This window comes from Camelus dromedarius, chromosome 34, assembly GCF_036321535.1.
Source record: "Camelus dromedarius isolate mCamDro1 chromosome 34, mCamDro1.pat, whole genome shotgun sequence".
Taxonomy (NCBI): domain Eukaryota; kingdom Metazoa; phylum Chordata; class Mammalia; order Artiodactyla; family Camelidae; genus Camelus; species Camelus dromedarius.
Genome location: NC_087469.1, coordinates 14,612,882 through 14,630,061, shown reverse-complemented (window position 1 = coordinate 14,630,061; position 17,180 = coordinate 14,612,882). Strand labels below are relative to the sequence as shown.

The 17,180-nt window shown below is 39.2% G+C and overlaps 1 protein-coding gene across 4 annotated transcripts in view; it reads left to right on the top strand.

Moving 5' to 3' along the window:
• CDON (cell adhesion associated, oncogene regulated) overlaps nt 1-17,180 on the top strand; it is an 87,354-nt gene that overhangs the window by 39,303 nt on the left and 30,871 nt on the right. For all 4 annotated transcript variants that reach the window (XR_010378953.1, XR_010378954.1, XM_031443418.2 and 1 more), the window contains exons 8-12: nt 4,463-4,816; nt 9,538-9,827; nt 11,137-11,311; nt 12,926-13,054; nt 16,460-16,663. Coding sequence is in view for 2 of the 4 variants with exons in the window: in XM_031443418.2 (XP_031299278.2) it covers nt 4,463-4,816; nt 9,538-9,827; nt 11,137-11,311; nt 12,926-13,054; nt 16,460-16,663 (1,152 nt within the window). In the remaining 2 variants the exon portion in view is untranslated. The remainder of the gene's footprint in view (nt 1-4,462; nt 4,817-9,537; nt 9,828-11,136; nt 11,312-12,925; nt 13,055-16,459; nt 16,664-17,180) is intronic.

Here is a 17,180-nt window from a genome sequence, read left to right as displayed (position 1 = left end):
TGTGCATTTAATAACATCTGGGTTTATTTATTTATTTATTTTTTTTACAGAAGTAGTGGTAGCATTCATGTAAATTACCTTGAATTTTGCCTTTAAAAATTACCTTGAATTTTTCATATATCATTTAACATGTATCTTGGACATTAAAGAGTATTTTCATTTCTTTTTAAAAATGCCTGCTCAGTCTTCCATTGTATAGTTATGATGATTTGACTAGTACCTCATTGATGGCTAGTTCTTATCCTTTGCTGCTATAAGGAGTCTATAATAAATGTCCTTCTACATAGATTATTTTGTGTGACATTATTATTATTATTACATGACATTATTTGCATTATTACATGTATGAATATCTGTAAAATAAATTCCTAGAAGTGCACTTGCTGAATAAAAGCATATATGCCTTGGTAATTTTGATAGATACCATTGCTCTCCAGAATTGTTAACCAGTTCATTCTCCCACCAGTAGCGTGTAACTGCCTGTTTCCTCGTACCCTCACCAAACAGTTGTCAAAATTTCTGTTTAATCTTTGCCAATCTGATAGGTTTTTTAAAAGCACACCTTTTGATCTGTACTTTTCTTATTATTACGAGTGAAGTTGGGCATCTTATCATGTGTTTATGAGCTGTTTGAATTTGCTTTCCTGTGTATTGCCTGTTCATTGTCTTCTACCCATTTTAAATTAGGTTGTTGGTCTTTTTTCTTATTTATACAAGTTCTTTAACTATTAAGGAAATTAACCTTTTGTTTATGAGTTATAAATATTTCAAATTTCAAAGAATCTGTGTGATACAGACCAGTTCTCTGAACTTGATGCAATTAATTTAGAAGGTAATAATACAAAGTAATTTTAACTGGCATGTATTTAGAAATTTAAAATTATTCTTCTCCATAGCTGGGTCAAAAAATCGTAAGGGAAATTTAAAATGCTTTCCATGATAATGAATGTCAAAATCAAATTGTGTGAGGTATGAGAAAATGGAACATAAAAAGAATTTATAGCCTTAAATGCTTATAAAAGAAAGCTAGTAAAACTGAAAATTAGTGAACTAAGTAAAATAAGAGAATAGACTTACAGAAAACAAAGAAAGCAGATAATAAAGATATAGGCAGAAATCAGTTAGATAGAAAATTAAGATAAAATAGTCAGTAAAGATAAAGTTTGACTAAGGAGTTATTCCAGTAATACATCAGGAAATATAAAGTATCATTCATTCCATTTATTGAATAAAGGAGAAAAACAATATGGTTATCTCAGTAGAAGCAGAAAAAACATTTGACATAATCCAGTATTCACGTTAGACACTCTTAGATAAACAGAAATAGAAGGGAACTTTTTTTTTAATTGAAGTGTAGTCGGTTTACAATGTTGAGTAAATTTCTGGTGTACAGCATAGTTATGCATATATATTCTTTTTCATATTCTTTCTCACTATAGGCTATTACAAGATATTGAATATTGTTAAGAAGGGAGCTTTCTTAACTCGATAAAGATTATCTAACAAAAACTTACAGGAAACATTACTTTTAATGGTGAAAAGTTAGAAGTATTCCCTTTAAAATCTCTCTCAGTTGTCATCACAGTGGAGATTCTAACCAGCACAGAATAACAAGAAAAAGAAATAAAATATGTAAGGATAAGAAAGAAAGAAAGAAACCCAACTGTTATTTACAGCTGCTATGATTGTCTACATAGAGAATCCTCAATAGTTTTTTGGCAAATTATTAGAAATAATAAGAGCATTTAGCAAAGGTGGCTGGATGAAGGCCAGTAAGCAAGAATCAGTTGCTGTTCTGTATACCAGTGTACTAGCCAGGCTTCTCCAGAGAAACAGAGCCAATAGGATACATAGAGGAGATTTATTATAGCAAGTGGCTCGCTCGCACGGTTATGGAGGCCAAGTCTGCTGTCTGCAAACTGGAACTGGAGGAAAGCGACGATGCAGATCAGTTGCAGGGAAGGGGAGCTGACTGCTGAAGGCTCGACCAAAGTGTGAAAGCCAGAGATCCTGGAGCACTGATGTCTGCTGTCCTAGGCGTGAAATGGATGGCTCAGCTCAGGCATAGAGAGAGGATTCACTCTTCCTCTACATTTGTGTTCTCTTGAGGCGCTCAGCAGATTGGATGGTGCCCACCCACTCTGGAGGGGGCCGTCTGCTGTACTCAGTTTACCAATTCAAATGCTAATTTTTTCTGGAAGCACCCTCACAGACACACCCAGTTTTCTGGGCATCCCTTAGCCCAGTCGAGTTGCTGTGTAAAATTAACAATTATAACCAGCAACAGACAGAAAGTGTAATTTAAAAGTCACCTTTTTGGGCAGAGGGGTTAGCTCAAGTGGTAGAGTACATGCTTAGCGTGCACAAGGTCCTATGTTCAATCCCCAGCACCTCCGTCAAAAAACTAACTAAATAAATAAACCTAAATACCTTCCTCCTGCAATAAATAAATAAATAATTTTTTTTTAAATCACCTTTTTATATTAGCAACATTAAAAAGACCCAGGTTTATAGAAAGATGAAACGGTTCAAGGATATCAAAATTCAGTATTATATAATTGTCAGGTCTTTCCAGAAACTTTCTGTAGATCTATGCAGTTCCAGTTAAATCCTACCAGTGTTTTGAGGACTTTGACAGACTGATCCTAAAATTTATATGGATGATCAAAGGCCCAGTGATAGCTCAGTTACTCTGAAAGAAAAAGAATAAGAATGTGGGAGACTTGCTTTACCAGATATTAGCGCATACCCGATAATGTGTAGTAATTAAGAAAGTGTTTTATCACTGGTACAGGAACAGACGAATATTAGATCTGAGACCACCAAAAAGACATTTACCCAAAAGGACTTGACCTAAGGGGCATTGTCGATCACCAAGGGGGAGGATATCCATTTTGAGTTTTGATATGCAATACTTGGTTATCAAAATGGAGAAAAAGAAGAAATCAAATCTCTAACTCACATTGTACACAAAGACACGTTTCCATTGGATTAAAGACCTGTCTATGAAAGGCAAAATGGCAACGTTTTTGTAGAAAATATAGGAGAATATCTATATGATCTGGGTAAACGTTTTTAGCAAGGTATTTTAGGCTAACTTTTAAGAAAAGATTGGAATGACTACATTAAAGTTAAACCGTCCTCGTTGTGAAAAGATACCATTAAAAATGAAATGAAAAGCAATGAACTGAGAGAAGATACTTAGTAACATATGTAACTAATGAAAGAACAGTACCTAGTGTGTATAGAGAACTCTGAACCATTGCAAAAAAGATAAAGAACCCAACAGAAAAATGGACAAAAGACATTTCACAGAAGAGGAAAAATGAGTGGCATATAAACACATGAAAAGATGTTCAGCCTCATGACTACTGAGGGAAATGCAGGTTACGACCCGTGAGATAGCATTTTACACTTACTAGACTGGTTATCAGATTTCTGAATTTTTGCCAGGTGTTGGCTGATTTTGTCAAACATAAGAAGTAGAGCTGGAGAAGGAGAAAGACATGCTAGAGAAGATGTCATTTGTAATCAGTATCCTATTGTGAGATCTCTTAAAAATATACCCCCCTCCCCACCCCTGCCAAATTCCTGGGACCAAAAGGAAGGAGTTGGTGCCACTTTCATTTAGAAATAAAACTTTTTTCATGTGTATGGTCAGAAATATGTTTACCAACTATAATTCAGAACAGATTCTTCTCTCAATATTTTTATAATCAGATTTTACCACCCCCCTCCCCCTGCCAGAATCTACTATTTTTTTAAAGGACTACTATTTAGTTTTATATTCCTTTACACCTTTTTCGTGTTAAAATCTGAGGTTTTGGCTTCGCATGTTCTGTATTTACAGTGGTCAGATGTGCTGAGGAGACCTATTGGAAAGCTCCCTGTACATTCCTTTATATACATTCCTTTCTTTCTGAAGGACAGGCAACCTATGTCAGAAGTGTCCAGGAGCCCACAACTATGAAAAATCCTTTTTTTTTTATTGACTTGGGAAAGTTGAGAAGCAAATTAACAAGGAGGGAGATATCTTTGTTCTAATCATTACTGTTAGTACTGCATCACTCCTTGCTCATAACATTGTAAACAGTGTTATTTCAGTGAATGGACGTGTTCACCACACTGCTCTGCGTGTAAAGCACTGTTTAGAAACACACGTATAAAAGGTGTTTCCGGGGGGAGGAAGGAGCTAGTTGTAGAGAGCATGCTTAGCATGCACGAGGGTCCTGGGTTCAATCCCCAGCACCTCTATTAAAATAAATAAATAAAATGAATCTCATTACCTCCCCACCAAAAACAGACAGACAGACAAACAAAAAACAAAACCAAAAGAAGATGTTTCTAAGAGAGCTGCCTGTGCACGACATTGAGAACATTTATGCCACTGGATGAAGTTATTTTGCATGGTAGGTACTACAATGTTCTTAATTTTTTGTATGTGAATTACTTTTTTTAATAGACAGTGGACTCAAGCCAGTTATAACTGCAGAGCCAGCAAGTGCAGAGGTGGCCGATGGCGACTCTGTGACTTTGTCCTGCAATGCCAGCGGACTGCCAGTTCCAGCCATTCGTTGGTATGACAGGCGTGGATTGCTAACCGGCCATCCGTCTCGAGTTCTTAGATCTGAATCCCGAAAATCCCACTTATTAAGACCTGGGGGTTCTGATCTGGAGCCTGTCTACTTCATCACGTCCCTGCGGGGCTCAAGCTCTCTCTACATTCAGGCTATGACTCGGGAACAGGCCGGGAAGTACACCTGCGAAGCTGCAAACGAACATGGCACCGCCCAGGCGGAAGCCATCCTCACAGTCGGTGAGTTTCCATTAGAGGTTCTTCTCGGGTGGATGGTTTCCTTTGACAGTAGGGGACAAAGTGATTTGAAGTATATCTTAATGAATCCAGCAGTCTCTAAATATATACGTTCTTACCAACAGCAGTGAAGTGTAGGACTGCCTTTTTTGGCCTTAACGCGAACCCGACGAATCTTGGTCTCCGCTTCTGATATGTGTGTTAAGCTTGTAGTTGTCCTGCAGAGAGCTGTCATTTGGGAGAAAGCCCAAAGTCTGACCTCTTTGGGACATGAATACTTCTGGTTTTCTAAACTCCTGAAAATGACATTGCAGACATTTTTCAGGTGGGCGCTTGGTAAGTATAGCGTTCAGAGTCTGAAAGGCTGGCTGTCATTGGGAATAGAGCGTCACCGTACTGTCAAACAGTACCCATCTGTATATTTGCCTTAATCTTATTCAAACTTATTTTTCTAATGGAATGTATAATATTCTTTATATTTTGCTGATTTTAGGTGGTGATGACTTAATTTGAAGTACTGGTATTAGAATATCAATATTACTCAAATTAATTCAAATTTGACTTAATTTAAATTCAAACCTTCTATCAGTGGGCATTAGTGAAGGCACCCTCCTCATACGGCTGATGTGAGAATTCAGAGTTAATACCTGTAAAGTGCTTAGAATGGGGTCTGGTAGTAGAAAGCCTTCAGTAAATACCAAGGATTAGGTTCTAATTATTACTATCTAATTATTATTTAACTATAATTATCCCTTGTGGTGGTGTTTAGGGAAGGAAGAAATAGTTGCTAATTTTAGTAAACCTTAAGAATCCTCAAATAAAGAAGGTAGTTAAGTGTTGCATACGTTTATACACCTCTGTGGACGTGTACATGTACGTGTGTGTGCGTGTGTTGATCTGTTCTGCCGAGCCAAAATAGGAATGGCTCTGCTCAACAGTGTTAGCTCTAAGACAGGTGTAATGCGGGCGCTGCTTGAGTAGCATTTGGCTGGTGTGATTATTTTATGTAAATAGAGGGTAGAGGGAGGCTTGGACATCATAGTCATAGCTGAAGGGACGAGAGAAATATCTAGTTGTCCAACTGCCTCACTTTAAATATGAGAAATCTGAAGCCCTAAGCTAACTTGTTTAGATTACATCTTTTTAGATCTTTAAGTTCCTCCCCACCCCCAGGATTTTATGTCTTGATAAATACCATTTTTGTAATGTATAGTAACCCCATGAGCTGCATCCTACCTGAGTGGTCCTTTTGTTGCCTTTTTTACATGCGCTATAATAATAATTAAAGTCTAGCTGAGTCTATTAAAGCTCAGAATAGCATGTAACAACCCACTTCTTCCCATAGGAATCTGAGCCTTATTAAATTCTAGCACACTGACAGCCTTTACTTTGTTTATTGTGAAGGGGGGAGTAAGCAAGACTGCTCCCTCCTCCACCTTTTTTTTTTTCCTTTCCAGAGACCTTGGGTTTTTGAGGTCCTGAATGTACAAATATTTGTAGAGCGAGTTGTAACTCTTCGAAACTATAACGGGAGTTGGCCTGGGGTCCTAAATAGTTTGGGGGTGGGGTTGCTGGTTTGAGTGGTCACAGTGGGAACAACTTTGGCAGATCTGGTTCTGTTCCCTGTTTAATTGGTCTCAACACAGAGTCGTTAATTCATGGCTATTGCCCTAGTTACAGTACTTAGAAAGCCAGAGTTTCATCCAGTTCAAAAAACATTCTACCTCAGGGGCAGAGGGATAAATTAGGAGTTTGGGATTAACAGATATACACTGCTATCTATAAAATAGACAAACAACAAGGACCTACTGAATAGTACAGGGAGCTATATTCAATGTCTCGTAATAACCTATAGTGGAAAAGAATCTGAAAAAGAAAATATATGTATAACCGAGTTACTTTGCTGTACACCTGAAACTAACACATCATTGTAAATCAACTACACTTCAGTAAAACAAACAAACAAGCAAGCAAAAATACTACCTTTAAAAAAGGTAGATGTCCTGACCATTTCACAGAGTTGTTTTGAAAATAAATTAAGGTCCTGGATGTGAAGAAACTTTGGAAAAGGCTGTGAAGGCCTTGTAACTGATAATCTGGTATCTTGTGAGTGCTCACTTTATACATCACGGGGAATTGTAGAGGAAAATTGAATCTCCTTTTTAATAAAAGTGGTGGAAACATCTCATTGCAACCCGAATAACACAGGTGGAATTCTGATACTTCTGCAGCAGACTCAGGCTGTAGCATAAGATTTTTCTCATGCTTCTGTATAAACTGAGGCATGTGGTATTCAGACTCTTCCACAGCCAGATACCACTTCCCAGTGGTAACCTGCCCAGAGGATCCACGAAACACGATAAAAAGGTCCTTCTCCGCTGCCCTAAGCCGCGGCTAATTACCTCCACTTGCTCGAGTCCATCTCTGCATTCGCTGGCTCCCGGTCACACCCTTCACATCCAGCCCACATTCTGACTCACTGGGTAAACACGGCTGTTCCAGGAGCAATATTTGGAAGTTGTCTCAGTGAACCTAATTAGTTTTCTTCTTTATTATTTTCCCACTAGCGTCTTGTTTTCTTTGACGGAGGATGCTTCTGGGACACCTTCTCTCTCTCTTAAACAAACAGAGAACTGACCTTCCACTGTTAGTCCTGTTTTTCTGTTGGTTCTCTACTGAGCTGGAGTCATTCTCCCAAAAACACTCCCACCTTTTACCAGGAATCTGACCTCATTGTGGAAAAGAAACTCAGCCGTTGTTTCCTCTGCTCCCTTCCTCCACGAAAGTAGTCAGAAATAGGAGGCTTGTCGTTGCCAGCATTAGTTGCGCTTTGGAGAAACCAGGCTGTCAGTCCTCGGGTTTTATTGTGCCGGCAGGGTGTTTGTTTTCATAAATTGCTCTCTCGTTTTTTCGCAGCCGCACCACTAACATTCTGCCAGCTGTTGTCACTTAATCTCGCAGAACCTGGATTTCTTCCTCTGTAATGTGGGGTGTTACTATCTACCTGAGAAGGTTGTTTTGAGAATGAAATGAGATGATGTTTGATAAATGTCTGGCACAATGCTTGGCACACAATACATACTCAGAAATTCTTTTTGGATACAGGCGACCTATTTATTTTTTCAGTACAAATGAATTATTTTTACCTCCCTCTATATATTCTGTGTGCTTTGTAGTGAGTAGAAAGGCCATCTGCTTGTTTGTTCGTTCTTTCTTTCTTTCTTTATTATTTTTTATTGAAGTGTAGTCAATTTACAATGTGTCAATTTCTGGTGTACAGCATAATAGTTCAGTCATACATACACACAGATATATTCCTTTTCAGATTCTTTTTCATTGTAGGTTACTATAAGATATTGAATATAGTTCCCTGTGCACTACAGTATAAACTTGTTCTTTATCTATTTTATATTTAGTAGTTAGTATCTGCAAACCTTGAACTCCCCGTTTATTCTTCCCCCACTGGTAACCATAAGTTTGTTTTCTATGGCTGTGAGTCTGTTTCTGTTTTGTAAATAAGTTCGTTTGTCTTTTCTTTTTTAAATTCCACATATAAGTGACATCATATGGTATTCTTCTTTCTTTCTGACTTTCTTCACTTAGAATGACGATCTCCAGGTCCATCCATGTTGCTGCAAATGGCATTCTTTTATTCTTTTTTATGGCTGGGTAGTATTCCATTGTGTAAATAAACAACAGCTTCTTCAGTCATCTTTATTTGTTTTTATTCAAGTACAGTCAGTTATGACACACCAGTCTCCGGATACAGCACAATGTCCCAGTCATACATGTACATACATTGTCTTGTCCTTCTTTCAAGTGGCAATTTCTTAAGCCAAGCTTCAGCTCTATTCAGAAAGAGGGCTTGTTTGGAAATAAGTAACTTCTTCCTTTTTCTTTGCTAGTCTTGCTTCATTTCTTTCCTTTTCTTGACTATGGTGTGTCTTCCATGTGGAAGGTAGGTGTTGTAGTCACCTACTTACCTACTGCATAGCTACCCCCGAAGATTAACAACTTGAAGCATCAGCTCCTGTATTTCCTTACAGGTCTGTGGGTTAAGTCGCTGCAGCCAGGCCACTCTGCCAGCCCTGCTTGGGGTCTCTTAGGTGGCAATACTAAAGCAGGAGCACCGGGCCTTCTTAAGGTTTAAGCCTGGAAGAGCCCAGCGTCTCCATTGGCTAAAGTGAGTCACAGGGCTAGCCCCCGGATTCAGCGTGGGAGGGGACTGCCCAAGGGTGTGACTACTGAGGTGTCTTTGGAGGCTAGCTACCCAGGAGCTGGTAGCCTAACTCATGACCTTTTCTTTACTATTTATTTCACTTTGTTTCCAAAGGAAGGCATTACTCATTATGTTTCATTTACCAACTAGAGTTAAAGCTCCGCATTCTCCAACTTAAAATCTGAGGTTACACTAGTGAGTTGTTGTTGTAAAGAGGGAATGCTGGTGCAGAGCAGGGGGAACAGCGTCCTTTAAGCTGCTAAACTACTGTGTCACATAGCTGATTTTTCATACAGCTGATTTGCTCCTTCGTGACTAAGAGATTCCTAGTAGAGGTTAGATGTTTCCATGAATTATGAATTGAAATGTTACCAGTTTTAACTTCCAGGGCTCAAATTGTACTGACAGTATCAATGTGGGCAATTAGGTCACTGTATAGGAGATGCTGAAAGAATGAACTTCTTCAAGCTCTCTCCTCTCTTTTTCTTCCTCCCTTTCTTCACAGTTCCTTTTAAAACAAATCCAAAAGCTGAAGTAGTCACCCCTTCCAATCCCACTCAGAGTGATAAAAGTGATGGTTCTGAAACTGGATTATTGAGCTCATTTCTGGTGAAGGAACATTCCAGTGCTGTGGAATCATCATCAGAGAAAAATGCCAGTGGTACCTCTGTCCCCGACGCCCCCATCATTCTGAGCCCCCCTCAGACCCACACTCCAGATACGTACAACCTGGTCTGGAGGGCGGGGAAGGATGGCGGGCTGCCCATCAACGCCTATTTTGTGAAGTATCGAAAGGTAATGTCTTCTCATTTATCATCTTTTTCTTCTCACACCTTGACATCGTGTGTACAACACGTGCTTATTATCTCTTGCATTTGTGGAGTGCCTGGAAAGAGAACAAGAGTGTCCCAGGATGATGAGTCTGGGAGAGAGACCCCAGCAATCATGCTGGATTTACCAAGCTTATAAAAGCAGTAAGAATGAATTATAAATAATTTCCCTTAAATTGGGTTTCTAAGAGCCCAGTAACTTTTCGACATTTTTAATCAAACGTTTGAAACCCTCCGGTGTAAAGCTCTATAAACCACTTTTTTAAAAGTAAGTCCTTCCCGTTCTGAGATAGCAGATGCGGATTACTTGGCAAAAAAGCAGTTTCTTATTAGAAACAACTGTTTGAACAAAGTCATCCTTTATAATCTCCGAAAAATGTTTTCATTTCAAATTGCCTTCGTAACTGTATTAAAATCTTACATTGTCTGGTCCTTTATTTTGGTAAACCTTGATCATCTCAGCTGATTTTTTTCAGACAATGTTTTTCATCCAGAGGCTTGTATTAAAGCAAAGTGGAAAAAAATCTCCTCCCTTTGTTTAATGAGACTAATAAATGAAATGAGAGAAGATGCACTCATATTTAAAATAATTTTCTTTCTCCAAGACACTTTGGTGTCCACCATTTAATAGTAATATTTTTAATATTTGCAAAAATTAACATGGTGATATTTGACAGTTTATTCACTGTAACCTGATGATTCTGGTGTTCTGTCCACATGGAAACTTCCACATAATGTTGTCTCTTGGTTCCATTAACCAAGACACAACAGACTGGATCTCTTTTTAATTTATTTCCTCCAACTCATACTGAACAGTGTCAAGACATGAAGAGTGCTGGAAATATATAATGCGTAGTTGCAACATTTATACGCACATAAACATACATAGCAGATACTCTGATTTATCATATTATATATTACATATTGTCATTAATACATGTTACTGTATACTTCTTTAACTCCCCCATCAGCCAAGTAAGAATGGAGTATTGTTTCCATTACAAGAAAAGGAAACAAACTGGGGAATCAAATAATTTGCTTGAGGCCATAAGTTGAGAGTCTTTCCACAGGGAGAATTCCTGAGTTCCTGCTCCGGGTCTCCTTATGTGTCTTAATGTGCAGAGAGAATGTGTCTCCTTCACTTTTGATGGTGAATCACTTCCCAAAATGCATCTGGAATTGGATGACTTCTAATTTGCATTCTATTTGAATAGAAGGATTTTCTCCCCTTTATATCCTTTTTTTTTTTTAAGGCCTTGTTTTCTCTTGAGCAGCTAGAAGATGGTGTTGGCGTGGTGGGAAGCTGGCATACAGTTCGAGTCCCGGGAAGTGAAAATGAGCTCCATTTAACAGAACTGGAGCCGTCTAGTCTCTATGAAGTTTTGATGGTGGCAAGGAGTGCAGCTGGCGAAGGACAACCTGCCATGCTTACCTTCCGAACCAGCAAAGGTGCGTATGACCCTCCTTAAGAGGAAGGAGTTGGCTGTCTTGGTGTCACTTTAATAATAAGTATCCTTTTGGGGAGTACAGATTCTTACATATAAATTTACTAAGTAAGTCTATTATTATAAGCCCTTTGGGGGCCACATTTGGATGGTTGTCTTCTGTTCCATACACTATTTCACAGATGTTTTTGAGCGCTTATGAGAGGTAAGGCATTAGGATAGGGGAGACAGGGAAAACAAAAATGATCAATACAAGAGCCAACTTAATGGGGCTTCTCGTTTGCTAAGAAAGGTGAGACATATACATAAATACCAACTCAAGGCAGAATTTCAGTTCAGCTGGTATTTACCCAATGCCTTCTCTGTGCCTGGCAGTAAACAAAATAGACAATACTCCTTGTGCTTATGGAGCTTACATTCCAGTTGGGAGAGACTTATACCAGAGTTATAAGAACATTAGGAGGTGCTGGGTGTTAATAAGAGAGACAAATTAGGGGATGAGTATAGGAGGAATATGGGCAGCAGTTGGCTCAGTTTAAGCAGAACTTCAAGGAGGTGTGTGGAAAGCCGTGTGGATATCTGGGGAAAGAACATCCCAGCAGCGAGGACAGCAAGTGCAAAGGCCCTGCGGTGGGGTGTACTTAGTGCACCCTAGAGCACTGGGGCCACAGTGATGGAAACAAAGTGGATAAGGGGGAGTGTTTAACGAGATAGCAGAGAGGCCAAAGCACGCAGCACCTTGTCCACCCTGTGAGGACACTGACTTTGGCCCTGAGTGAGCTGGGAGCATTGGAGGGTTTTGAGCAGAGCTGTGACACGGTCTGCTATATGTTTCAGTGGGACGAGCTGGCTGTAGGGTAAGGATAGACTGTAGCTTGGCTATAAATGAACAAGAAGACTTCAGTGAGCAGAGATGAGAATTGGATAGAAGAGGAATTTTATATGGTTCAGTATTAAAAAGAGGTATGATGACTGAGAAGAAATTGTCTATTGACTTTTGAAAAAGACCATTTCACCTCATTCCTGAGTCTGGCCAGAAAAAATGATGAATATTTCTTATTTGAAATGTACTTTGAGGTAATTTCCATAAGGAGTCCTTCGTTGTTTATGGAGTCTGACCTCCAAATACTGAATAATAAGCATGTAGTTTGGTTCTAAAATAATCACCCAATTTCACTTTTTGCCTCTTGAAATTTTAAAATGTAACAGGACGGTTTTCCCATGAAGAAACTTCACAGATGCTTTTTAATAATGAATTTTGTGTTTTAGAATTAAGCAATATGTACAGTAAAAAGACAAATGGACAAAGAGTTGGAAACTTCTGCTCTAGTGATTTAGCTTTTTCCACTTGTTTTTTCTGTGTGTAAATGAAAGCTAGCCTGGTGAAGAAAGACACACTGTAATCATAGGTGCTAGAAAAAGACAAAGTAATTTTTAAGTTAATTCCTCAGATTAGCTCAGTAATTACAATGTAAGTTTTAAATTTAGACACTGTAACAGACAAGTTCATATACTCATATCTCTGTACCTGTTTCATACTTGCATTTCATAGTATCTTTTCTTACTTTACACATACACAGAAGCTTAAGTTACAGTATATGTTTTTTACCCTTTCTAGAGAAAACAGCATCATCAAAAAACACCCAGGCCTCCTCTCCACCCGTGGGCATCCCTAAGCGCCCTGTAGTTTCAGAGGTGGCGGACAACGTGGGCGTGGTCCTCACGGATTCCTCGAGGCACAGTGGAGGTAAAGAGAAGGCTCTTCATTGATTCATTTTGTTTGCTTTCAAATGTAACTGACCTGTTTCAGATTAGTTGGGGGATTAAGCGGGGGGGGGGGTGTTTGTACCTCAGATTATGTTTTACCATATAGCTCTTTTAGGTCCAATTTCAAGCATTTAAAAAAAAAAAAAAAAGTCCTGTATTCAAATAGTGACCCAGTATCATGACTGGTATTTAAAGTAATAAATCCAGATTCAAAATGTTATGGTACTAAGTTTTTATAACTCACAAAAAGGATTTTTCTGTTTCTTCTCTGGCAAGGAAACCAAATTTATTTATTTACTTATTTCCTTTTTTTTTTCTTTCTTTTTTTCTATATATATATATTTTATTGAAGTATAATTAGTTTACAATGTTGTGTCAGTTTCTATATTTGAACTCTGAAAGTCTTTTTTTTTAGTAACTTGTCAAAATGTATGCTGGTCCCTATAGTGAGATTTAGTTTGTTTATTGGGCAGTTACATGTCATCCTCAGCTTTATTGGTACATCTTGTCAGTGTTACTGTTTTTAGATGTCACAGTAACATTTTCAAAAGACTCCACTTTAGCATTTAAATGGCACACCTAACAATTCTACCCGGCGCAACATAATATGCGCTTTGTGACTGTGCTCACAGTTGTTGGGGCATCGAGGGAAGGCTTAAAATTTCACTGCTGAGCGCTAAGAATTTTCAAGCTTGTCCTCCTGTTTTTATAGTCTTCCATGAATTGGTCTCAGACAAAGGCAAGTAATAACATTTGAACAACCCTCTGCTTCTTCAGGATCTTGACCTGTTTTGCTTGAGTCCTTTCGCCTCTGAGGACCACTTCAGCTGCCTTGAGCAGATTAAGTATATGAGTGTCAACTTGATATGAATAAAACTGACGTCTGCAAAACGAAACCCTTATACCTTGACACCCTGTGGTAGACACTGCACTAAATGCTGGAGCAGGAGAGAGAAAATAAACCTTGCCTTCTATAGGTTTGCAGTGTAGTGGATGCTCTAGGCAAAGAAACAGTAACAACACAGTGGGGAAGACAGGCAGGTTAACCCATGACAATGACTTTGATCCCTTATACCTGAGATTCTACCCTTGGTGTGGTGGGATCACGAGAGAAATATCTAAATCACTGACTTGTTGTGAGAGAGGCCCAGTGAGATGAGAGGCTCCCTAAGCTAAGCCTCAGAGACAAGAATGTTAGAGCCGGATGAAGACACAGGGAAAGTGGTTCTAGGCAGAGCCCCTCCTTGGGCAGAGACGGATGAATGACACATCCTATTTTATTTAGAGACTTAGAGACTAGAGGTGTTAGTGTTTGACTGTGCTGTGCGGAATGATGCTACTGTGAGGAGGACAGGAGGGTGCCTGGTATGATGTCCTTAAAAATTTAGTCTTCTCCTGAAAGCTATAAAGAAGCCTGAAAGATTTGAGAGATGGGAAAGGAGAAGTGAAGAAGGGTGAGGCTTAAAAATAAAAATAGTGACAGTGTGCATGGAAAAGGGGGACACAGATGACAGAGTAAGGGAGTTGAATCCACGTGGAATCAGAGGCAGAAATATAGTGACTTGGGCTGGGGACACTGGGGACTATTTACAAAGATGGGTAATAAGGATTTTTAGGTCAAGGCTGGGAATTAGGTTCTGGAAATCGTGAGTTTGGAGTTCTCCAAGCAGACATAACCATAGAGAAGGGACTTATTTATCTTCACAACAGCCCTGTGGGGAAGGTAGCAGAACTACTTTACAGATCAGGAAACTGAGACTCAAGAAAGTTATGCATCTCGCCTAAGGTCATCCGGAAACGGGGGTGCTACAGTTCACATTTGATTTTTTTTAAATTCCAAGTACAGTGTTCTTCCTTTTATTCCTTAACAGTCTTGTGCTATTGATAATAGGCTTCTCTGTAGAGATTTTCCCCTAATAACTTTCTTTTTCTGTTTGATCTGTGGTGTCCTTTGATGAGTTTTAACCTCTCGTGAATCAGCAAAGGAAGTTATTTGATTGTCTAGCATTGAAAGAGCTTCACTAACACTTCTATTCGTTTTGTTTCCATTGCTTTCTAACTTGAAAGGAATACAGTAAGTATCATGCAAAGTTGCCTGCTTTGACTATATTCCTATTTTTTTATCCATTAAGCAGTTTGTTTTGAAAATGCCAGTTTTCTCCATGCAGGTATCATCTGCAACATTATTTTGTTCTTCCGTGTTTGTGTTCGGGTTGAAGAGGTGTTGAGACAGAGGGGTGTTGCTTGAGGCTCAGCACAGGCTGGAGAAAGACGGGGCTCCCTGAGTAATTCACCAAAGTAGTGTAACTGTGGCCCAGAGTTGGTCCTTCCTGTTCCAGCCCTAGAAACTCGATGGTTAGCCAGCCGAAAGACAGTCGGTCTCTTGAGAACCAGCTCACTCTTACACAGTTCACAGGTGACTGAAGTAAAGAATGGCAGCTGACTGCTTCGTGATGTAACTGTCATGCAGGCCAGATTGCTTCTATCAGCATCCTTTCCTCCAGTGGGAAGCCAGTTATAGCCACAAGATTGCTGGGCCTGCAGGAACGGTTAGGGACATGGTTTCAACGGCTATGAACTTGCTCCTGCTGTTTCCGCCTGCTTCAGAATCTAGACCGTCTCATTTGTGGACTAGGACGTCCCCTCCCCTTGGCAGGGCTAACTGAACATGACCAGACATTAGCTCTCTGACCCCTTTTCCCTACAATTTCATGGATCATCTGTTTGCCAACAGCACTTGTCTTTATTTGCCTGCATCTCCTGTCTTCCTACTTTCATCCTGAGCAGCGTTCTTTCCTCCCATTTTTATCAGTATTGATTTTATTGGTTAAATTTTATCTCCATTTACTGCTTGCAGTCTGTTTTTCAGAGTAGCGTTCCTGTATTCTTGAGGTATAAGATAAGATACAATAGTAATGGCTGTTAATAATATGTAACATCACCTTTAGATTGTTTGCTGAATGTGTTTTCTGTAGCTTGGATCATTAAAGAAAAACATTTAAATAACACATAATCTTGAAAATTTGCTATAAATGATAACCACAATTAGACTTGTAGCACCAAATAATAATTACTTATACACTGTTTTAGCCATGAATCCAAAATAGGACAGTCACAATTATCCTACTCATTAACTTTCAGTTTTTCGAAGCTAATTATCAAATTTATGAATTATCTCCCTTTTCCTTCCTTCTGTTCCGTGTATTTTGCAATTTCATTACCCACTAGCTTTTCAGAGAGGACAGGAAGATAGTCATAATATTGTTAACTCTGGCAAGAAGTCTGGTGAAGAAGGTTTAATACAATCACGTTTGGGATTGATCCCTTTCAGTTTGAGTTATTCTTGTCTCTGATACCACGGATTATCGAACGTTCCCGTTTTCAGTTCCAGAGGCACCAGATCGGCCTACCGTCTCCACGGCGTCAGAGACCTCCGTGTACGTCACCTGGATTCCCAGGGCGAATGGGGGGTCTCCCATCACAGCCTTCAAGGTCGAGTACAAACGCATGAGGACAAGCGATTGGCTGGTGGCAGCTGAAGATATCCCCCCTTCCAAACTTTCTGTGGAGGTTCGCAGCTTAGAGCCAGGTAGTGATATTCAAACATTTCCCTTTAAACCATCAGTGCTGGCTTGGGTGCATATTTTTAATAATCTTATATGCTTCTAATTGTTAAAGTAATCTGAGCTTATTACATAAAAAATTGAAAATAGAGACGAGATTATCACCTGAAACCCATCCATCCAGAGACAGCCCTTGTTTACATTTTGGTGTATTTACTTCTAGCCTTTTCTCTCTCGCTTTTTTTTTTAAAAACTTTTCTTTTTCTTTTTTTTGTTTGTTTTGGGGGAGGTAATTAGTTTATTTGTTTATTTTGATGAGGGTGCTGGGGACTGAACCCAGGACCTTGTGCGTGCTAGGCATGCACTCTACCACTGAGCTGTGCCCTCCCCACTGTTTTTTCTCTTTTTAATGCAAATAGGGATCACGCCATACTGTTTTGTGATCCCATTTTCCCTGTATTTTGTCATGTGCATTTTCCAATATCATTAATAATTCTCTGAAAACTCAGTTTTTAATAACTCTGTATCTGCCATGTAAGTACA